At 44.8% G+C, this 23703-nt stretch overlaps 1 protein-coding gene across 16 annotated transcripts in view; it reads left to right on the plus strand.

Annotated features, from left to right (window-relative positions):
* The window catches only part of LOC144683641 (LIM and calponin homology domains-containing protein 1-like), a 485528-nt gene that overhangs the window by 321565 nt on the left and 140260 nt on the right, over positions 1-23703 (plus strand). For 11 of the 16 annotated variants that reach the window (XM_078546886.1, XM_078546926.1, XM_078546934.1 and 8 more), the window contains 3 exons: positions 5954-6265; positions 8219-8476; positions 11209-11595. The exons of 3 other annotated variants lie outside the window; for them this stretch is intronic. In XM_078546886.1, coding sequence (XP_078403012.1) covers positions 5954-6265; positions 8219-8476; positions 11209-11595 — 957 coding nt within the window. The remainder of the gene's footprint in view (positions 1-5953; positions 6266-8218; positions 8477-11208; positions 11596-23703) is intronic. 2 more of the 16 variants (XM_078546967.1, XM_078546975.1) reach the window with 2 other exon arrangements.

Raw genomic sequence — 23703 nt, forward strand, 5'->3', positions numbered from 1 at the left:
AATTATACAGGGCCTTGGTGAAACTAAACCTGGAATATTGTGTGCAGTTTTGGTCTCCTCATCTGAGGAAGGATGTTCTTGCTATAGAGGGAGTGCAGCGAAGGTTTACCTGACTGCTTCCTGGGATGGCGGGACTGACATATGAGGAGAGATTGAGTTGGTTAGGATTATATTCGCTGGAGTTCAGAACAATGAGGAGGGATCTCATAGAAACCTATAAAATTCTAACAGGACTAGACAGGGTAGATGCAGGAAGGATGTTCCCGATGGTGGGGAAGTCCAGAACCAGGGGTCACAGCCTGAGGATATGGGGTAGACCATTTAGGACTGAGATGAGGAGAAATTTCTTCACCCAGAGAGTGGTGAGCCTATGGAATTCGCTACCACAGAAAGTAGTTGAGGCCAAAACATTGTATGTTTTCAAGAAGGAGTTAGATATAGTTCTTGGGGCGAAAGGGATCAAAGGGTATGGGTACAAAGCGGGAGCAGGCTGTTGAGTTGGATGATCAGCCATGATCATAATGAATAGCAGAGCAGGCTCGAAGAGCCGAATGGCCTACTCCTGCTCCTATTTTCTTTGTTTCTATATTTCTATGAAACTGGGTGTGGTATGAGGGCATGGTGAGAATGACCGAGGGCAGAGTGAGGCAGTAGTGTGGGAGGGTGAGGGTTTGACAGTAGTGATAGAAGGGATGGCGAGGATGATTGGTGGTGACTCGAAGGCAGACATGGACCCTGGGGGTGGGAAGGAGGGGGTTGGGGAGGTTAATGTGGATGGGGCTGGGATTTTCGGGAAGGAAGGGAATGTGCACGTTCATCTGGACATCCCCGAAGGAAAAGGGTTGTAGCTGGTAGGTCACGGAGGAGAGGTAGAAGGTGATGCTGGGGCGGTGGGGGGGTGGTCAACAGTGATGGGGAAAGGAATTGGGTGACTGGGGCAGGAGGGAGGATGGGGGAGTGAATGCAAAACTGAATTAGCACCATGCTGTCTGAATCGAAAGTGAAATGAGAGTTGTGGTGGGTGAGATCAGGTGCTGCATGGGAGTGTGGTCAGTGGGTGGGTGGAGATGCAGGTCAGCTCAGATGGACAACTGAAAGCGAACCCCAGCAGGCAGCATTGAAAATGCTCAGGACATTGAGGTGAGTGTGGTACGGGAAGGATCCACGTGATGGGAGAATGCTTGCACGAGGCTCCGATAGGCCCTGGCACACACACACTTCTTCCTTCCTTCAGCATCACTTGTAGGCCAGATGCTCCCTCTGTGGTGACAGAGGGGCTCACAGGCAAAGGGGACTCAGAGGGAGAGGACAGCCTCTGACATTACTGAGTGGATGACTCAGCGGTGTCCAGCTGCCACTCCTCCTCCCTTCAGAAGGCATTTGATAAGGTGCCAAATCAAAGATTATTACAGAAAATAAAAGCGCATGGTGTAGGGGGGAACATATTAGCATAGATAGAAGATTGACTGGCTGGCAGAAAGCAGAGAGCGCGCATGAATGTTTTTTTTTTCTGATTGGCAGGATGTGACGAGTGGAGCCCTACAGGGGTCTGTACTGACTTAGATGAGGGGAGCGAAGATATGGTAGCTAAATTTTCAGATGACACAAAGATAGGTAGGAAAATATGTGATGAAGAGGACATGAGGAGGTGGCAGATGGATGTAGATAGGTTGAGCGACTGGGCAAAGACCTGGCAAATGGAGTTTAATGTGGGAAAATGTGAAGTTGTGCACATTGGCAGGAAGAACAAAAAAGCAGAGTATTACTTAAATGGAGAACAACTGCATAATTCTGAGGTGCAGAGGGATCTAGGTGTTCTAGTACATGAGTCACAAAAAATTAGTATGCAGGTACAGCAGGTAATTTAGAAGGCTAATGGAATGCTATCCTTTATTACGAGCGGGGTTGAACATAAAAATAAGGATGTTATGCTTCAGTTATACAGGGTATTGGTGAGACTGCACCTCGAATACTGTGTGCAGTTTTGGTCTCCGTTTTAAGGAAGGATGTAAATGTATTGGAGGTGGTTCAAAGGAGGTTTACTAGACTGATACCTGGAATGAGTGGGTTGTCTTATGAGGAAAGGTTGGACAGACAGGGCTTGTTTCCACTGGAGTTTAGAAGAGTGAGGGGTGATTTGATTGAAGTATACAAGATCGTGAACGGCCTTGACAAGGTGGATGTCGAAAGGATGTTTCCTCTTGTGTGTGAGTCCAGAATTAGGGGGGGGCACTGTGTTAAAATTAAGGGTCGCCCTTTTAGGACAGAGATGAGGAGAAATTTTTTCTCTCAGAGGGTTGTGCGACTTTGGAACTCTCTGCCTCAGAAGATGGTGGAGGCGGGGTCATTGAATGTTTTTAAGGCAGAGGTAGATAGATTCTTGTTTGGCAAGGGAATCAAAGGGTATCAGGGTTAGATGGGAATGTGGAAATCGAAACACAAGAAGATCAGCCTTGATCTTATTGAATGGCGGAGCAGGCTCGAGGGGCTGAATGGTCTACTCCTGTTCCTATTTCTTATGTTTTTATGTATTATTGTTATAGAAAATGGCCAGGAGTAAAGTTTGAGCAGTTATGCATAGTATTTGGACCCCATATTTTAAACCACATTATTCTCTATTATTCCCTATTCTCTTATTCTCTATGAAATTATTTATATTTGCAAATCAAACACAACTTTCTTACAAGAAAATAGTATCAGAGTTCCAGGTTTTCTGCACCACAGAATTATATCATGCTGTCCCAGTATTTACAGGCATAAAATGGGCAGCTAAGGGTCCAGAATGGCAGGCGGTGTCCTGCGTTAGAACTGCCGTAATTAGGTTGGGCTGATCTAATTAATATTTAAATCTTGGTCCTATGTTTTGTGCAAGATCCTTTTATGAGCCCCAATGCCTGACTTGCCTTCTGATAAAATTGCTCAGCAAATCATCTCTGTAAAAGTCAGCAAGGTCCCTGCAGTAGTGTCTTTAAAGGGCTCAACCATTCCACATGGGTTAATTACTGGTTTGTCCTCAGTTGCCAGTTAACATTTAGGCCTTTTATTGGCTATTTTCTGAATTCTTCAAGTGAATACTGTCTTCTAGGAATAATTTTGAGCTGTCATGGGTGATCCGGTAGATTTGCCTTTGGGGCTGGGGGATGAGGGGGTACAGAAAAGGAGCCATGGAACTGTCATTGCTGTTGGCAGAGGTTTCATCATCATGGATGCCACAATCTTGCTCATGGAGCAGACCACTTGCCCCATGTTGGACAGAATGGTGTCCATGCTTTGTGTGAAGCCTAACACAAGTAGAATTTGGACTCTTCAGTGCTCTGAGACATGTGCAAGCTTGCTGGAAGACTGCTCAGTGCATTTCTTGGTGTATTCTCCTCAACCTTCTTCTGTGGCTTTGACCCTTGAAGTCTGCACTTGAGTCCTATGCAAAGAAAGCTACAGTGTGAGCTGGCACCTTTGGCATCTTATGCTCCTAGCTTCTGCACATTGATTCATTGTGTTAACACCCCTCATTTAGCTAATGCTCTAAAGCAGGTATGGTGCCAATCTTTGAGCTGGTGCTTGCTGCAATCAGATTGAGTGATGCCACATGTTCAGGAAGGCTGGCCTGCTCTTCTTGGACTGGCCCTGTGTGAAAGTAACTGAGTTTGTCATGCAAAGCCTAGGGTGAAATGGAAGGTGGCAAGGAAAAGAAGGGTAAGATGTGAAGAAAGCCTGGAATCTTCTCCTCAGAGTGTTACCGCTCACAATGGCCAGGGTTCTTCTTCTGCCCAGAATGACCAGCATGACTTGCTCCACTTGGAAAAGAGGGTGTACAGGGTTGCTGCCTCCTGCCCCATATTCTAGGAAGCCTTCTCCCGGAAGAAAGGAGTATGCCAGTGACGACCATGTGGGCTATTTTGAGAATGTGGCCCAGGAAAGTAACATTGTTCAATGGGAAAGACACCCTGCTGCCCTCCCTCCGAATAATAGGTGGAATAGTGCAGATGCTGTATGCAGGATGTGAAGTAAGGGCTGAAACTGTGGTGTGAGTAGAAGGTGCAGAATATGTTAGTATGAGGAGGAGGCAGTGGAGTGAAGTGTGATGCAGTGATTATAGGAAAGTGAAGAGAAGTGAGTGAGGAGATTACTGTGAGTAGTTACATCTCGAATATTGTGTACAATTTTGGTCTCCTTACTTAAGGAGGGATATACTTGCATTGGAAGCAGTTCGGAGAAGGCTCGCTAGGTTGATTCCTGGGATGAATGGGTTGTCTTATGAAGAAAGGCTGTGCATGTTGGATCTATATTCATTGGAGTTTAGAAGAATGAGAGGTGATCTTATTGAAACATAAGATTTTGAGGGGGCTTGACAGGGTAGATGCTGAGAAGATGTTCCATATCCCCCCTCGCCCATCCCACCGTTGGAAAATCTAGAACAAGGGAGCAGATTTTAAAAATAAGGGCTCTTCCATTTAGGACAGTGATGAGGAGGAATTTCTTCTCTCAGAGGGTTGTTAATCTTTGGAATTCTCTTCCACAGAGAATAGTAGAGGCTGGGACATTGAATATATTCAGTGCAGTTAGAGAGATTTTTGATCCACAAGGGAGTTAAGAGTTATGGGGGATGGGCAGGAAAGTGGGTTTAAGGCCACAATCAGATCAGCCATCTTATTGAATGGCGGAGCAGGCTCGATGGGCCGAATGGCTTACACCTGATTCCTATTTCTGATGATCTCATGAGTGGTGAGAGTTGAAGTGTGAGTAGAGAGCAGTGTTCTTACCTTGACAACTTTGGCAAGGTTATTGAACAACATTCAGCATTGCAGCACATCCCATGTGCTAAGCTTCTGTAATTGATCCCTGCACTGATACCTTCTTACTGCCAGTGGAGGTGTTGCCTGAAGGGCTTGCTGCACCCAGGGAGGGAATAGGATCTCTCTCCTCCTGTCCACCACTTTGATCAAGGCCTCCAACGCTGAGAACCTGAATACCTTGTCTGGACCTCATGCAGCCATTTTTCTGAAGGTTTCCTGCTGCTTCAAGGCATGGTGCACCTCCTCTTTAAGAGTCCTGAAAACATTTACGTGGCACCAGAAACTCTCAATTTTTTGACCCTCCAAACAAGCATGCATTCAATAAACAGCATGGGCAATACTGGCTGCACACCTGACTCATAATAATGAGCTATGGGCATGAATTTCACATTGTGCCCCTGAGAACAGGCTCATGCAGCCCTCTCCTTGTCTCCCACCTGCTTGTTTTCAGGCTAGATCAAATTTCTAAATCCAAATGTCCATAGCTAGTGTCCCACAATTCAGTCTGTAATGATATTGTACCACATGACTCAAACTATCACATGAACTGTATTGTATTGACGAGGGGTTTCAGTTTATTAATGATTTCAGGGAAATAAATTCCCCTATATTTATTTAAGATATTTCTACATGATTGACAGTGACTGTTATTAATAATTCTTCAACTTTTACCAAGAGTCCTATCATTTGTTTTAGCTGTGAGACGCATGGTAAATGATGCAATTGAGTCCTAAGAAACTCAGAGTAAGCTTTTCCAATATTTTGTGTCATCAATGGGACATCACATGCAGGAAACAGCTTAGCAGAAAATCATGGGTACACAATTGATATCAAGAGACAGTGAATCATGAGCGATCTACCTCAGGGTTTCTTCTGAGTCCCTCACTTTGTGCAAGGCATTGCCTGTTGGTGTAGCCAGTGTGGAATAAAATGGCATGTGCATGAAAGTGGAATGAAAGTTGCAAAGGACTGTATGTGGAAACAGGCAAGGGAAAAATTCACCTAAATAAAAATTAAAGAAATACTCACAGTTGCATTTATAGTGCTTGGGTATTGAAATTTTTCTGATAACAGCACACAGCCTTACGTTTACCAAGCTGGAAAATGCTATTGTTTGTTTCGGATGACAAATATTTACAGTTTTTGCCCCTTTACGGTAGACAAAACAAACAAGATGAAAACTGTGGGCAAACCTCTCCAGATATCATCCTCCGCAGAGAGAATACATTTTTGACAAACTATCAGGACGACGAGTCAGAGTCTGAGGAGGAGGAACAAAAAGTTCCAGATATTGAGAAAGACGACCTTGCTTTGAGGAAGGCCCAGATGCATCAGTCCAAGTCCAAAATTGCAGTCAATCAATTCTTACCTGGACCATGTACGAAAAAGGATAGGGAGCGCTGGGCGAGTATCAAGCAATCTGCATATAAAGCTGCTGGAGCTTCACAAAGTAAAGAGCTGAAAATGGACAGGTGTGCATTATGTTCGCTCAAATTGATGTCCTTCCCTCTATGTAACTATCTTACTGCCCTCTATCCCTCCCCAAAACCTACTTAACAACTTTCCTGCTCATAGCCTGCTGGCCAAAATGGAATGAGACCCAGCTGTCAAAATGGACTGAGCTTCCTGTTAGGACTATTGGGTGGTCAGTGGGTGCGTTCCACCGACTGGCTGCTTGAGGTTCACATCGGTTAACGTTTGCCCTCTAATTTCAGCAAATTCAAGAGCGAGCTGGATAGATATTTAGCAGAGAAAACAATGGAGGTGCCTGAGAATTAGTGTCACATGTGACCTTTTTTCGAACTTTGTGTCTGGCTAAATGGATCATAGTCATTTCCTATAGTCTCGTACATTCTGACTTCTAGTCTACTCATTTTCTGAGTATTTACCTATCGCTTCCACTTTGTGTTTTCCTTTACCATGCTTTTTTAGTGAGAAAGGCAGCATTATTTATTTTACTGATGCATCCACTCAGTATTCTCAAGCTATGTCTAGCTTCAGCCCTCTTTATGAATTTGCTGTTAGTTTGTAATGTTTCAGCATTGATGTGGAACCAATTTTGAACTATCTGCCAAAATGGGCATGAATTCTGTAGTGCAGTCGTTGACAGTCCCCAATGGATTGAATGATCAATTCACGCTAACAGGCAGTGCATTGAACCAACGGGAGGTGAATTCCAATGGCTCCATCTCCATAGGCGAATAGCACTGGTGATCAAGCTGCAGGATTTTTGTGGGGCTAGGAGGAGCATTCCCCCCAACAGCTTTCCTGGCCATGGTTGGAATGTCTCTGTCTACCATTTGTTGCAAATGGATGGAGTGTGTCCATTGAAAGGCCCAATTGAAAGCCATGTCAGGCAGGTCTTGGCCATCTAAGAGGTGGTCATTGCTTTCTCTACTATATTCAACTGCCAGATGCTTTGTAAACAGAATGGTTGGCAGTTCAAAATTGCCCAATTGTTTTCCTATTTTAGTTAGTTTATTGATCAAAAATGTACATTCAAAATACGCTAGGCAAAAACTCAAAAGATTCCATCAAATTCTTCTTAGATTGATAGTATGTTGTAAAGATGCATCTCCAAATATCCAATGGAGGAGAAATGCCACTGTGAGGAGTTCATATGTTCCCTTCTGAGTACAGGTCATTCAACACTTTTCCACCACTTCTGTTTGCAGTTTGCAATTTAAAATCTTCATATTGGTTGTGAATTAAATTCAGATAAACATCTTTAATTCCATAAAAATGCATTGCAGATGCTGGGAAAAATAGTTATTGTAAATAAACATAGGCTATACAAGTTTATAGTTTGTGTGTGAATACCCAGCTTTTACACAAAAAGCCTTACTTCTGCTTTCATGACTAGGGACAGATTAACAGAAGGCCATTCAGCCCTTAGAACCAGTTCCACTCAATTAGATCACGTACATTCCATAGTTCAACTCCATTTACCTGCCATTCTCCATATCCTTTGATGCCCTTAGCTAACAGAAATTTATCGATTTCAGTCTTTAAAAATTAACTCAGCATTCGCAGCCTTTTGGGAGTAAGTTTTCCAGCTTCTCACCATTCTTTTGTGTGAAAAAGTGCTTCCTGATTTCATTCCTAAATGGCCCGCCTAACTTAAATTCTCAATATTATGTCCCTTTGCCCTAGATTTCCCCATTCGAGAACACATTTTATAGAATTATGAACCTATTATTTATGTTAACATATTTTCCCACTTCTATCCAACCTCATATGATTTTAGCCTTAATGTGTACTAAAATACTTATGCTGCCACCTTTCTCCCAGTTCCCACTTTAATTTACTAATCTATTGCAAACTGGCACCTCCAAAAAACTTCACTTTGTTTACCTATTTGTTTTCTCTCTTCTCACTTGATATTCTGTGCTTTTTCCTCCTTTGACCTGCATACAATTGTTCAGCCAAAGTCATATTCAGGTTGCAGAGGATGAGGTGGTTGTCCCACAAAAAGCAAGTGTGCTCCTGAAGTCACAGCAGCAGAATGAGCCCGAAGTGGAAGAGCAGCTGAAAGCCCCAGATATAGAGCGCGATGATCTGGCTCGGCGAAAGGCCCTGGGTGGCTTTACCAGTTGGCAAAAGCCTCACACCTTCATTCATTCCTCTATCACATCAGCTGATATGGAAATATGGCAGAGGCTCAAGCTTTCCACTGACACCAGGTTGTTACTGGCCTTCCCTTGTTGTTTCTAACAGAAAGCATCATAGAGAAAGCTGTTGTTTCAAATTTTCCTGTTCTTTCATATATTGTTAGCTATTGAGTAATACATATTTTCTTAATCTGTACATTTATTTAAAAATAATGCTTGAAAAAGTAATAATTGTCTGTGTAAGAACCTTAGTTAATTGAAGTACTTGTTTTTAATTTAATGCAGTCTAATTCAAAACATTATTATGCAATACTGCTGGTACAGTATTTGCATCATTTCCTTCCAGTACATTATCCTTCCCTCAAAGAAGCAAATCAAAACATTACATTGTTTTTTTTTCATATGTCATACATCATATTCTGTTGTTTAACCTAAAGTATTTCTTAAGAGAGCACCAATGCTACATTTGAAAAAAATAACAAAATTACCAGTAATTAAACCCAAGTAACCCATGGGAGACTGTGTTGATGTGGATTAGTTTATTGCCCTTTCATTCTGGGATCACCATTTCAATCCAGGCACATTGATGGCTTTAAAGCCTCATCCTTTTGCTTGTTTTAAGGATATTAAATGGAATAAATGTGGCCATTCTTAACAATTTTTTGTACGTTTGGAAGCACAACACAAACTACCCATAACAGCACTGGTTGTCAATAAGTTGGCAATGTTAGAGAAGGGCCCAACCGGCTAACTGTTGTGTGAACCAGAAGTATCACCCTGTTGTAATAGGGGTGCCCTGATGAACAGTAGTTAAACCATACTGTTCAGGAAGATTAAGAACAGCTTTGCTCTGTATTAGCCTTACTGCGCCTAACCTAAACAAACAGAAGGCAGTAAAGCATTCGATCCTACAGCACTGACAGCAATAATCTTGAGTACAAAAAATTTGCCAAAATCCCCTTATCCAAGTGTATCAAGTTTTAATTATTTTACCACTGTTAATAATCAATATTTAGGTCCATATGTGTAGATGAAATCTGTAGTGATCGCTGCCATTCAGTATCTTTTTCCTGTGACTGCTTCCCATTACGTTCACTGAAGCCATCAGATGTACAGTGATGTGGGTCCAGTGATGGTAACTATCACGCATTCCCTCCACATATGCTGATCTTGAAATGAAAACATTTTCAACACTAATAAAGTAGAATCAATTTGGACGATCAAATAGCCAACTTAATTATGGGCAAATTCTCTTTTATCTTTAAGCACGTAACCTTCAGTGTTCTTTTACCCCAGTCTACTGCAAAAATAACCAGACTGAGGTTTTGTAGCAGACTAAAGTTCCTGCCTTTTTCTATGTAAATGACTACTTGTATCTGTTCTTTCACGGAATTAGTGAAGGATAAGAATTTTGGATCCCTTGTAGTAAATATGCATATTCTTTAGCTTCCAAGTTAACTTTCTTCTTTATCTCCCCAGACAATGCACCAGCTTTAATCAAGAAGACAGTTGGGTGACTTACACCAGCCTCTATATTTTGTCACTGTTGTGTCAGTTACCAAGAAATGCACTAGAACTATCCAATGCCAAATTTCTCTTTAATTTTTCCTCGATTTCCTCTTCTTCCTCTCCTGAAGGAAGTCACTCACTTCTAGGGTGCAATTCCTTATTTTCCTTCCATTGGCAGTGACATTTTGCTACCATTTCTTTAGACTTTAGTCTTTAGACTTCTTTATGGACTGTCAGCAGAAGTTTATCAACAGTGAAATAAATCTTTGGATTTAATTTTAGTGGTATTCTTGCAATATATGCAGACCTGAGAGGTTTGCATTGAAACCATCGATTAAGTCAGCATGTTTGTAGTCAGTGAACATAGGAACAGTAGATCATTCAGCCTCTCAAGCTTGCTCTACCATTCACTTAAATCATGGCTGATCTGTATCTTAACTCTGTCTATCCACCTTGGATATGAAACCCTTAATACCTTTGCCTAACAAACATTAATCAATCTAAGTTGTGAACTTTGTGATTGACTTAGTGTCAACAGCTTCTGGGGGAGAGAGTTCCAGATTTCTACCAACCTTTGCATGTAGAAGTGCTTGGACATCACTATCTGAATAGCCCAGCTCTAATTTTAAGGTTATACCCCTTGTTCTGGTCTCTCTGCCAGAGGAAATAGTTTCTCCCTATCAAATACTTCCATCATTTTAAGCACCTCAATTATGTCAAACCTTAAACTTCTGTACTTGAGGCAATACAAGCTTAGTCTAGGCATCCACTGACCTAGCCAGACTGATGCTGCTAGTTTGCAGGGAATGAATGCCCGTCCAGGTGCCCTTTAAATATGGCACCCGGACCTTCGACCCTGTGAGGTAATGGCAAGGTCACTGATTTCGCCTACCCCACCACACGATTGGCCGGGCACCTCATCCATGAATATCTAATTGGTTGGCTGTCATGTGATTTCTTATGGTCAGCCCTCCCACGCACCTCCTGTCCTGCCACCAGGAGACTCGATATTGCAACAAGATTTCAGCCTCTGTCTGCTGCCTCCTAACCAATTCCCTATCAAAGCCTCCAACTCCATACGTTTTCATTTTCATTAACAAAATGGCTGAAAAATTAATATAATAAGCTGAACGTCCTCACAAAACAGACTGGATAGATGATTCTGTTTAGCAGTAAATTGTTCATATTTGTTAATAGAGTGATTTCCACTTTTAACCGATACAAACTACAGAATTAGTGATCTCAATGTTTTCTGCCTTTAATCTTCATTTTTCTCCATTCTCCATAACTTCTAGTGAGGACACTTCCAAGCCAATTAGAAATTGTTCTGAAATGAAGCCAATGTCTGAAATTGAAATAGAAAAAGCAGCTCAAGATGACCTTGCCTTTCGTAAGGCAAGAAACAATAAAAGTGCTTCAGGCAGCTGCCAGCGCTTTGTGCACTTTGGCCCAGTGACGGAGATAGAGCAGCAGCGCTGGGAGAAGTTAAGCATCGCCGGGGCTGGCCCAGACAGTGAGTCAGAGGAAGGGGAAGATAGTTGCACTATCAAAGCCTACACCTGCCATCTCTTACCCTCAGTAGCTTCAGCAGCTATCCTCAACTCACAGCACAGTAAAATAAGAGCTGAATCTCCAGTCATTTCTGGCAGCGAGGTCAGTCTTGACTCCCAAAACGAGCTCAGGTACATTTTGCAACCTCTCCAGTAAATCTGGATCAAGAGTGGGTCAACATTTTCTGTTGCATGTGGTGCGATTGGAACTCATAAAAAAGCATGGTTTTTGCAATGTAGGGCTGAGGTCTCCCATCTTGTGTGACTGTTCTTTGTTCATGAATCCTAGCTTTATAAATAGCTTTGTTTTAGTGATTCTTCACCCTTCTGTAATGTAGATAGTTTGATGTGTGTTTTCAATAATAACATAGACATGAAAATGGACTTTGCAATAGCCTGGACATTGTTCATTGATCATTTACGCTGGTAGAGGGTTCAGTTGTTAGTATTAACCACCTCACTAAGTTTACAGAAATGTATGTGTTTCTCTAACAGCTTAGTTATGTTTCGCTCATTGCTGAGCTGTAAATATTTCTTTTTATGGTATGATTGGATACATTTTGTTTATTTTAACATTAGACAATTTATAACATTAGAAAATGTGTTGTTGCATAATGGGAAATATTGGCTCAGGTTTATAATTTTGCTCTGGTTCATTTTGGTCTCCCACATGGAACTTTTAGATCATCATATTCAGAACTCTTTGCTGGTTATGGACAGTGAAAACTTTCTTACTTCAGATATACTTATCAATAATAATGACTTGCAATACAGCTGATCAACAAGCTTACAGAAAATTAGATGCTAGGTACAAACACCGCCTCCACAACAATCTTCCAAGAAAATGGATGAGAGATGTTGGAAGGAATTGTAACTCTTCAAGGTGACTGGGTTCCTGTGTGGTTGTCAGGAACCTGCTGACCTCTGCCTTTAACCCAGTGGTGTTCCATAGTGTGCAGGAAACCCCCATGGGACAGGCAGCTCTGTCATTTAAATATCTAAGATGCTCATTAGCTGCTCTTTTAACCCTGAATTCTGAATTTAACTGTGTGCTCATGGGTTTCCTGGGTTCCTAAGATTAGCCGGGGAAAACAAGGCAAGAGGACAATGGGGATTGATGGGACTGAACAACTGATATGCGTTAAATACTGAGATCAGGCACCTGCTTCCTTGCCTAAGTAAAGGGCTTTTACTCATAGGATTTGTTCAGATGCTATACTTCACAGCTATTAACCTTCAGATCAGCATGGGGGTCACTGATATAGCTCTGCCTTGAACCTCAGATGAAAAAGAAGTGGAGCAGTAGCAGCAAGAACAGCAACAGTAGGAATATCACCAGTAGCCACCTTCTCCTCAGCCATCTGCTACTCCACAGGGCAGTGGAGGGATGAACACAGAGCCCTAGATAGCAGGAGATAATACCCCCAACACAAGGCACCCCTCTAGTTTGGAAATCTATTGTTTGGAAACCCCAGTTGCCTGGAATTCTTTTGAGCAAACCCAAGCATTCCCTTGACATCATCGGCATCATTTTAGTACATTACTTTGGGAGCAGAAACATAGAATATACATGGCTGAATTTTCATCTGTTGGGCTCAGGAAATGTGAGCTTGGCCATTTCTCGAGCTCGGAAAGCCGAGCCTGTCGTCTTTGTCCACACCTGCTATGTTTTCACCTCCTGGAGACGTGGGTGGGCAGGGCCCAAGTTTTCCAAGTCCTGAGGTAGCATCAGAAGAGTGCGGGTGCCTAGGCAGACTGGTTAGAAGGCCCGCCTCAGCTCACTGGGACAACAGCCCAGCTCTAGAACATAGGGCAGAATTTTGCCCTTGATGGGTGGGCGGGCCCCACCGGCTCGGCGGCCGGCGGGCAGTCGATCGCCGCCACCAAAACGGGCCCCGCTGCCATTTTAAGTGGGCAGGCCAATTAAGGCCTGCCCAGCGGTCTGCCCGATGGGAAGCGCTATGCGCTTTCTGTGTTGGGGGGGAAGGGATTCCCCAACTGTCAGAGTGCGCTCTTTCACGCATGCACACGAAAGAGCGCACATCTCCCTGAGACTAAGTGCTGTCTCAGGGAGATTGATGACAGTGTTTTAAACATCAAAAATAGAATAATAAAAAAATTATTAACATGTCCCCCTCATGTGACAATGTCACATGAGATGGGACATGTTAATAAATATGACTAAAACTTTATTAAACTTTTTAAAAACAGACATGAAACCTCATCCTGCCAGTGGATGAGGTTTCATGTTTTTTCAGAAGCCCACTGAGGCTCCTGGCCTGCCTGCCAGCCTTAAGGTTGGACGGGCAGGGCCTTTAATTGCCTTAATGATCCTGTCAATGGCCTCAATTGGCCACTGACTGGTCAGCGGGCGGACAGCTGATTTCGCTGTCCGCCCGCCTTCCTGAATATTTAAATGGGGCGGGATGATGTCGGGGGTTCTGCCCGATGTCATCCCGCATCATTTTCGCGTCGGCGAGCGGGCCCTGCCCCCTAACCATCATCTCACATATCCCCCATGTCACCCCATGCCCTCACATATCCTCCATAGCCATTCACCCAGCATCTACTATTGGCAGACCTCAGGATATCTTTGAAATGGATACTATTTTGAAATACTTCAAAAATAATTTAAGCTTTCCAACCAAACATATCTGTAATAATCCACAGAAAATGCTGGAAAAACTCAGCAGATCTGGCAGCATCTGTGGGGAGAGAAACAGGGTTAACGTTTCGAGTCCGTATGACACCGACTCATGCCAGCCCATGCCACCCACCACCCTTTGTCCTTACTCCCTCATAACAACTCACCTAGTAGCCTTTGACAGCTCCTTGACAGCTTTGACAGTTCCATTGTGCTTATGCGCTTTTTACACACAACCATGTTTTATTTTAACAATCCCAAAAGATGCCTTACCTCCCCCAAAGGTGTTGTGGGACCATATCCAAAGGGGCAGTTTTAACTGTAATAATCCATGTTGTTTTACCTATCTCAAAATGCTGGATTTATGGAGCACAGGCATCGTTCAATTTTTCTCCTTATAGCCTCAGTATTGTCATATTGTCATGCTTGTGGTAGACTTGTACAAAGCATTCCCAGCATGCTGTTTGATTGAAAATGGGCATAACTGAGTTACTGTTAATTAAAAGGAGAACTTTCAAAAACAGACCTTCTTACAACTGTGCTGTAATGAGGAACATCCATGGTGTGCATGGGAAAAAAAAATCTACTGATCCAATTGAGGCAGCTCCTTAAGGGGGCAGGGGTTTACTCAAGTAATTAGTGTCTCTGATGTATTCACCAGAAGGCAAGAGAGGTTGCTAAAAGTTTGATCCATCTATTGATTAATATTGTTTGGTATTTCTTTAAAGATTGGGCAATGGATTTTCCATTACCTATTTTTTCCACTGTGTGTTTTCCTGGATTGCTGGAGGCAATAAGTCCGTAATAATAAGTAATTGAAAATAGGCAGATTGGAGATGGTGAGAAAACTACACTGGAGAATGGAAAGTGTGCACTTGAACCAAAATCTGCTGCTCTAATCTGAGAAAAAATGTAAAGCCACAAACAGCTAGGTGACTTGAAAAGCAACTCAGAACCAATTGAAATGTAAGTCTGAGGAGCTGAGAAACAGTATGTATGATAGTAAAAATAGTACATTTCCTTAGGCCTCCTCTACTCAAAATCAAAAATTACATTTTACCATAAAATCTTTTGTGGATTATTAACAGAGCCATCAGTGTAAGTAAAAGGATTCTACTGGTACATGGTTTGGTTGTACTTATAGGGCGAGGGTATCTCAATATTTTACCTATCTGGGCACACTCAATACTAGGCGGAAAATGGACTTTGTGAAATGGAAGGGCAACACCAGCAAATAATTACCTCCAGAAAAGTAAAAATGCACAAAATAAAAGTGGAAACTTTGATTACATGCAGCTCCCTTCAGGCTCATGTGAAACCAGGAGCCTGAGTCTGTCGAGGAGACTAGGGCCACCCGCCGCTGAACTGGAAACTCCCACCCAAAGTCAGTGGATCTTCGGCTGGTCTGTCAAATTTCCCGTCCTGCCTGTGACGATTCCCGCAGGACTGGAAAATCCCCACCTGGGATGCAGCTGATGGTGTTGCTTTCCTACTTTTGTATATTAGGCGGCATAGCAACAGGCTTGGGGGCTGGTTAATTCATTTGGCTAGACAGATCAACACCAACAGCACGGGGTAAAAGCAAAATACTGCGGATGCTGGAAATCTGAAACAAAAACAGAAAGTGCTGAAAAAACCCAGCAAATCTAGCAGCATCTGCGGAGAGAGAAACAGAGTTAACGTTTCGAGTCCGTATGACTCTTCTTCAGAGCTGAAGAGAAGTGGAAATGTGATGAAATTTATACTGTTTAAGGGTTGGGGGGGAGGGGGGCAGATGGAGCTCAATAGAAGGTCAGCGGAACAACAGCACGGGGTTTGGTTCCCATTCTGTCTGAGGTAGACTTGGGGGCCCAGATTTCCACCACTATGGAGAGGTCGATGAGCCAAGAAATTCTAAGTCTCGCCCCCGAACACATCACTTCCAATTTTCACTGGGGCAGGACTAGAGTCCGACTGGGGTTCGCGAATGCGCAGTTTATGAAGGCATCTGCCTCCACTGAAGTGTGGCCAGGAGTGTGAAACCCGGAGTGTGCAGATTAGACCTGGTGAGAGCTGGTCTGAATTGGGTGGATTCATTCAGATAGCCATGTTACCCCTTTGGGAGAGGTAAGGCACCTTTTGGGATTGTTAAAATTAAACATGATTGTGCATAAAAAGTGCATGAATTCCTTGGAACTGTCAAAGCTATAAAGAAATTGTCAAAGGATACTAGGTGAGTTGGTATTGAGGGGGTAAGGGCAAAGAATGGTGGGTGGGGTGGCATGAGTTGGCACTAAGTTGACACTAAGGGGCTATAAAAGGCCATGGGGATGTGGGGGGCATAGGAGGTATGAGGGGCCTTGGGGATTGGGTAGAGGGGCATGGGTTGGCATAGGGTATATGAGGGGCAATGGGGGTGGGTAGGGGCATGAAGTGGCATAGATTGGGCATGGAGAGTATATGGAGGGTGAGAGGGGATGAGGGCTGGAGGACTGTTTTTTGTTTTGATCTTTTTTTATTTAATTCAACAAAGCGTTAGAGCACAGAGGCAGGCCTTCCACCCAGGCCCCCTCTGCACCAGGCAGCCTCTGCATTTGTTCCACACTTCTAATCCAGCCTGCGCTCCTGGAACGAAAATCCCAACGGTGGGTGGCCATTTTTAAAGGTTGTGTTCACAGAGCCAGGAATTCTCCAGTCTCTGCATACCCGACACAGGAGCGGATGTTTGGGCTGGGGCCTGCCTCCCACTGTACCCATAGTAAAAAATCATGGCACTTTGCCGTGGTTTGGCAAGTAATTGCCAAGGACCTGCCTTTGGCCAGGGAAAGCAAGAAGAATAACAACAGGTTGCAACTGATAACTGCAATAAGGAAAATCCCTCAGAAAACTGACTCCAGCTGCTTGAAAGAACCGCCGAAGCTATAGTGAAAATGAAGGATGCAAAGAATGGTGTGTGTAATTAACAAAAGGCAAAACCCAGTCTAAATTCAAGCTGAACTGAGAAGAAATGATTTTGTCTGGGTACAGTGGTGCATTGTGCATTGATTCAAGACTACAAACAATATTGACATTTGTGATGGGAAGAAATTACTATGGCATTCTACTGTGGAGGAGAGCTGACCCTTGAACCTCATACAAAATGAATTTGTCCTTATTTTGCTCTCCCTCTATATTTTGGTATTCACCAATTCATTAAACTATGCTACCATAGGACAAAGACTACGTCCTGCCTTAAATGAAGTTTGACGCTTTCCATTGGGGTACTGTTTAAGGGGGGGGTGGGGCAGATGGAGCTTGATAGAAGGTCAGCGGAACAACAGCATTTATTTCGACAAACTAATTAGGCAAAATGGCAACAAAGAGGTAAACTTTTTTTAACACAGGTCTAATAAAAGGTTATTCGCTCTGTAATCGAGATGGTGCTATGGGTATAGTTTTTCTGTCAATACTACACTGGAATACAAGATTAAATGCTGCTACAGGATTATGTAGTAACGATTAAGCAGGCTGAGTATTAGGAAATTTTGATGCTGAAATTAAAATTGCGGTACTGAAACCAATTGGCAGTAGAGGGGATTCACAAATCATGGATCATATTAAATAGAATAATTAATGGATTTTAAAAAGCTTGGATATTTAATATCACTAACAATATGAGTTGGCTTTCTGCTCATTCTAAAATATCATTGTCAGAGGAGCACTTACTATAATCACTGAGTTAATTATATTATTCTGAACTTATTCTATTTAGTCCTCAAGTGTATTTACTCGAATGGTGCAAAGCAGCTTTGGCTTCGCCTGCACTGAACTTGTGTAAAGTCATGTCAAGGACTGAATCAACTCGTTTAGGGAGCCTGACTCCAGGTTTGCTTCTGGTTTGGGTTAAGTTGACTATGGCCCACATTGGTGAAGCTATAGCAGCCACTACTGACCTTGGAGAAAGCTGCCCACAAACATCCAGCGATCTCTGTAGCCTAGATTTTCCCCTTCCCAATATTATTTTTAATCTGGCATCAAGTCAAGGGAGTGTCCAGATGTCCAGCAGCAGTCATGTCAGCAAGTAGGGTAAGCAGCCAATCACATTTAAGTATTCTCACAGGCGGTAAAGTAGGAAGCAAAAATACTCTGAAATTTTCATTTTGAAGTAAAATTTTACAGAGCAAAATAAATGATTGGGAAATACGCATGGGATTAAGGTAGAAGTTGAAAATCATAACTGTTAAAAAATAATTTTACAATGTGTGAATGGAGAAATTTGGCATTGTACAAGAATAAAAATAGCTTCTCAGGGTCAGTGAAGCTGTTGAGCAGTAATTATGAACTTAGTACAATATTAATAATTTGCATCTCATTCAACAAGGTGTAATTTTTGAAGGATTTTTACAGCAACTCTAATGGTGTGAAAGGACAAGTTTGAGTCAGTTCAACAATTTATACTTGCTTGCAGCCTGAGGTGGGTTCAACACTACATCCTATGGGGAAGCATAGAATCACTGACAGCATATGTGGATTTAACTGTACGTGTGCAGACTTCAGATGTTGCTGTCAGTTTCAGAGGAGAATTAGGGCAAACGTTGTCAGTTTTGCCGCCGTTGCTGGCTTCAAATTCCAGGCCATCAGCTAACCTCAGGTAGGAGGCAAAACCTCTCTTTAGCCGTAGTATAAATTAATTGCACCTTTTAATTATTAGGGATAATTAAATTAACCTTGTTCAAATGCTCCATATCATTTAACCCACCCAAGATGATGGTACAATATTTGTGGACCAAAGGCTGTGAAACATACAGTGCATCCCCACTAGTTATGGAGCAGCCTGCCCAGCAGACCAATAGGGGCCACTCCAAAGATGGTTGAAATTTTCTTTCTATTTTTATGGAGCCAGGAGGAATAACAGCTGGCTGATTTCCTGCTCTCCTCGATCAGTGAGCTGCCTTGGATTGTCAGTTCAGCATTCACAGCTAGCTGGCTGCATGCTAATGAGGTTCATTCGGCATTTCTAATATTCTTTATTCTTTCAGGGGATGTGCATGTCACTGACAAAGCCAGCATTTGTTGCCCACCCCTAATTGTCCTTGAGCTAAGTGGCTTGCTAGGCCATTTCAGTTCAGATTCAACCACATTTCTGTGCGGGTCTGGAGTCACATGTAGGTCAGACCGGGTAAGGATGGCAGATTTCCTTCCTTCAAGAGGATTTTTTAAAAAATTAGCAATGAGTTTTACTTGTCACCAAGTGGTGTAAAAAACACAAAAACGATATAAACGTTCAATAAAACAGTTGCAATTCACTGGTCCAGCTGAGAGATTTTGTCACCTTCTATCGTGACGTTGAGCTGTGATGTATTAGCAGACCATTTAGCGGTACTTCCTCCAGCGATCATGCTTAATGTGGCTGAATCCCCAAATGTAGCTGAGGATAACATAGCCCATCAGGAACACTGGGCAGAATTTTATGGCTGACGTGTGGGTGGCGGAGCCCGCACGTCCACTTAAAATGTCGCGCGAGCGTCCCAACGTCGGGGCGGCATCGCGATATTTAGGTGGGCGGGCACGCTATGAAGCATGACACGCACCCGCCATTAATTAAAGGCCTTGTTAAGGCCCTTAACTTGGCAATTGAAGCCGATTTTGAGGATCCCGTGCGATCTTCGCCTTGGCGCACGGGCCCAACGGGCAGGCGGGTAAATGACTTTTTAACAAACCTCATTCACGGGTGGAATATGTGGGCTCAGAGGGGTTGTTCATGTTTTTTCTGAAGTATTTAATGCAGAAAGTGTTTTAAACTTGCCTGTGTGATTGTCAGCAGTTCAGATCGATTTCCAATAGCTTTCACTGTACTTTGAAGCTTCAGCTCACCAGTCTGCAGTCAGTAATCTTTATCGGGCCTGCAGCTTTCTGGAGGCCTCCATTTAGCCTGGGTATGGGTTCTGACATCTCCACTGGAGGCAGCTCCTCTGAGGAGGGAGGGCTAGAATAAGGAGGAGGCCAGGAGTCGACAATCAGCCTCCAGGGGAGACACCTTTGGGAGGCCAGGCACAGGCACAAGGGGCGCAGGGCCAAGAGGTTGTCCAAGGTGGAAGTGGCTGCAGAAGACGCCACTATCCTGCTGCCAGGATATACAGGCGGCGAAGCAGCTACCTCAATATGACTGAGGTGCAGCGCCGAAGGAGGCTCCGACTCTCAAGGGGGACAGTGAACTACATCTGTCAGATGATTGGCCCTGAGATCTCTCCTAACTGTGTGGGAGGACACCCCATGTCAGCGGCTCTGAAGCTCACAGTTGCTTTCCACTTCTATGCATCTGGCTCCTTCCAGGGGTTGGTGGGTGATCTTTGCGGTGTCTCCCAATCAGCTGTCCACACTTGTGTCAAGCAGGTTACAGACACTCTGTTCAGATGGGCATTGACCTTCATCCACTTCCGCTGCGACCAGGCAAGTCAGGCACAGCAAGCTAGAGGCTTCGCGGCCATTGCTGGCTTCCCCCGCGTCCAGGGTGTAATAGACGCACACGTGTGGCCATCAAAGCGCCAGCAGGTGAGCCCGGTGCCTTCGTCAACAGGAAGGGCTTCCACTCCATGAACGTGCAGATAGTGTGTGACCACAGGATGCTGATTCTGCAAGTCTGTGTGAGGTACCCAGGCAGCTCCCATGACACCTACGTCCTCAGACACTCCCAGGTGCCGAGGCTCTTCAGTGCTCCAGCTCGGCTGGATGGATGGCTGCTGAGTGACAAGGTCTATCCCCTCAGAAGGTGGCTCATGACACCTCTCCACCATTCATGAACAGAAGCTGAGGAGCGCTACAGCAGGAGCCATGTCTCCACAAGGGCTGTGGTGGAGAGAGCCATCGGTCTTCTCAAGATGCGCTTCCGATGCCTGGATCACTCAGGGGGTGCACTCCAGTACCCCCCAGATCACATCTCTGTGATAGTGGTAGCATGCTGCACTCTGCACAATCTTACGCTGGAAAGGGGGGGGATGCAGTTGACGATGAAGACCTTGACGCAGTGGATGAGGCTGCACATGATGAATCCAGCAGTGGCTCTGAGGATGAGGAAGCACAGGGCAATGATGAGGGGCAGCATGCCGACCCGCTACTACACCAAGGAGGCAGGGACGTCCGGGACACTTTAATCCAACAAACCTTCAGCTAGCTCCACACACATGGATCTGCAGGACCAGCATTGCCTGGCACTTCCACACGTGGCACTAAGGTGCTACATCTTCCACCTCATCAGCTGCAACTAAGGGCTTAGTACATAAACATCAATGTCCATTCAAACACTCATGATATGTCTGTGAAACATACAAATGCAGCACAAAGGAAACACCCTCAGCCATGGTCACAAATGCAGACTTTATTGCCACCAAAAAAAACTACAAACGTCGCTCTGACGCTGATCATGAAACATTCCCTAATCTAGGGCCAACACAAAATCACCAGCGACAAACCCATGGAGTGCCTAACGTGCCTTATGCTTTCGTTTGCGGGTGCTACGTCTTGGTGTCGCCCCATCACTCAGAGTGGCTTGTGAGACAGTCTGCTGTCCTGTTGGCCTTGATGACCTTGGCGGCCATCCTCTGGCCCATGCAGCCTGTGCTGGCCCCGCCTGGGAGGGAGTCGTCAGTTCCAGAACTGGCATTTCCCCAGTTGTCACAGCCTCAACGGAGGCAACGGTCACTGGCAGAGGGTCAGAAGAGCTGCTGCCCTCATCCGGAGCACCCTGAGAGGAGCTCACAGCGACGACAGGCAGCTGCTGCGCCGGCGTGAGGTCACATTGGACCTCCCTGCTCACCGCAAATGGATGGGCACCGAGCTGCGACACTTGGTGCCCAGAACATCTCGCACATTGGGAATGACCACCTGTGGCCATTAGCGCTGTGAGGGCTTGCAGGTCAGAGCGTAACCCAATCAGATGATTATCAATCTGTTGGAAGCCCCTCTCCATGAGAGTGGCCAATCTCTCAGTGGAGGAAGCCTGACGCTCTGTCCTGAGGTTCATGCCATCACTGACGCTCTGCCTGGATTCCTCCACCACAGAGACCAAGTGAAGCACACCCTCATGCAACCCTGCCAGATGTTCCCGTGCACCCTGCTGCTTGTCCTGCAGCTGCTGCATGGCGGACATCTCCAGAGGCACATCATCAGTGCCGGACTCAGCATGTGCCTGGTCTCCTGCAGTCCTCCGGCTGCTGGTGCCATCAGCACTCTCTGTCTGCCATCTTCTCCAGCGATTGTGAAGTGCCCTCTCCACTGTGCCCCGGGACACTAGCCGACGTCATAATCCCCACCGATATGTTTGTCGCTGTGCTGGTGCCTGGCTCGCTGAAATAACGTGATGCAAATTGCAAGTGCTAGCCCTCAGTTGTGGAGAGGGGGCTCCGGACATGTTGGGGGCGGCCATGCGGTGGTGATGCTGAAATTAACAACAAGGACAGTGCATCAGTTAGTGTTCAGTCAGTAACACCTTTCATCCCTTTCCCCCCCAGCTTCGTAAGTCGCTCACCCTTCAAGAACCTAAGGAGACGAACATTGGAGGGGTGGTAAATAGTCAAGAGGAGGCCCAAACATTACACGCGCATGCAGACAGGCTGGTCAGATGGCCTAAGGAATGCCACATGGAATGTTATGTGGATAAGTGTGAGGTTAAGCACTTGGACAAGACAAACAAGGTACGGGAATACATGAGAAATGGTAGGACTGTGTGAAGTCACAACGATTACAGGGACCTTGCTGGGCAGACCTGTTAAGGTAGCAGAACAGGAACGTAAGGCGCTTAACAAGGTAAAAGCCAGACTTGCCTTTATTAGCCGAGGAATAGAATGTAGGAAAAGGGAGGTCATGTTACAAGTGCAGAAAACGCTGTTGAGGCCACAGCTACACTTCTGCGTTCAGTTGTGACCTGCGCTTCATGGGAGGGATGGCATTGGAGTGGAGAGAGTGCAGAGGTTCCTGACCTGGATGCATGCTGGCCTGGAGAGTTGGAGTTATGAGGAAACATTGCAAACACTTGCGACATTTGCCGTGGAGCACAGGAGATTGACAGGTCACATTATTGACCTTCATACCATTATGAGGGGCATAGAACGGGTGGACACAAGGCAACATTTCCCCTTGGAGCAGGGATGACTAACGTGGTGGCATTTATTTAAGTTGAGTGCCATGAGGTTGACAGGTGAGGTGCTGAAGACCTTTTGGACAGAGTAATGTGGGACGCACTGGCTGAAAGGGTGGTGGAGGTACAAACCCTCCTGAGATGATATAAGTCTTTTGATTGTCTGCAGCGATGCCATGGCATGTTAGGCCATGGGGATAGTGGTCACAAATGGGATAAGGCGACTTTGGAAGGTGCTAGAGACGCGCATCCTCAAGGGGCAGAGGGACCTTTGTGTATGACCCACACATCTGACTGTATCAGTCTGTGAATGAGCAGTGTTGCTGCATTAACAATTGCAGCAATTATCAGTGCTTTGGATGGTGGGGAGACAGAGTAGATGGGACTGTGGGCCTCAGATACCTAGCCGCTGCACCCCAGCCTCACCGACACCTGCCAACCTGGCCGCCTGCCTCCTCCCCAGCTCCATGGCCTGCTCCTCATAAGTGGTGAGGTGCTGCAGCAT

The sequence above is a fragment of the Cetorhinus maximus genome, chromosome 1 (assembly GCF_964194155.1).
Source record: "Cetorhinus maximus chromosome 1, sCetMax3.hap1.1, whole genome shotgun sequence".
Lineage (NCBI taxonomy): Eukaryota > Metazoa > Chordata > Chondrichthyes > Lamniformes > Cetorhinidae > Cetorhinus > Cetorhinus maximus.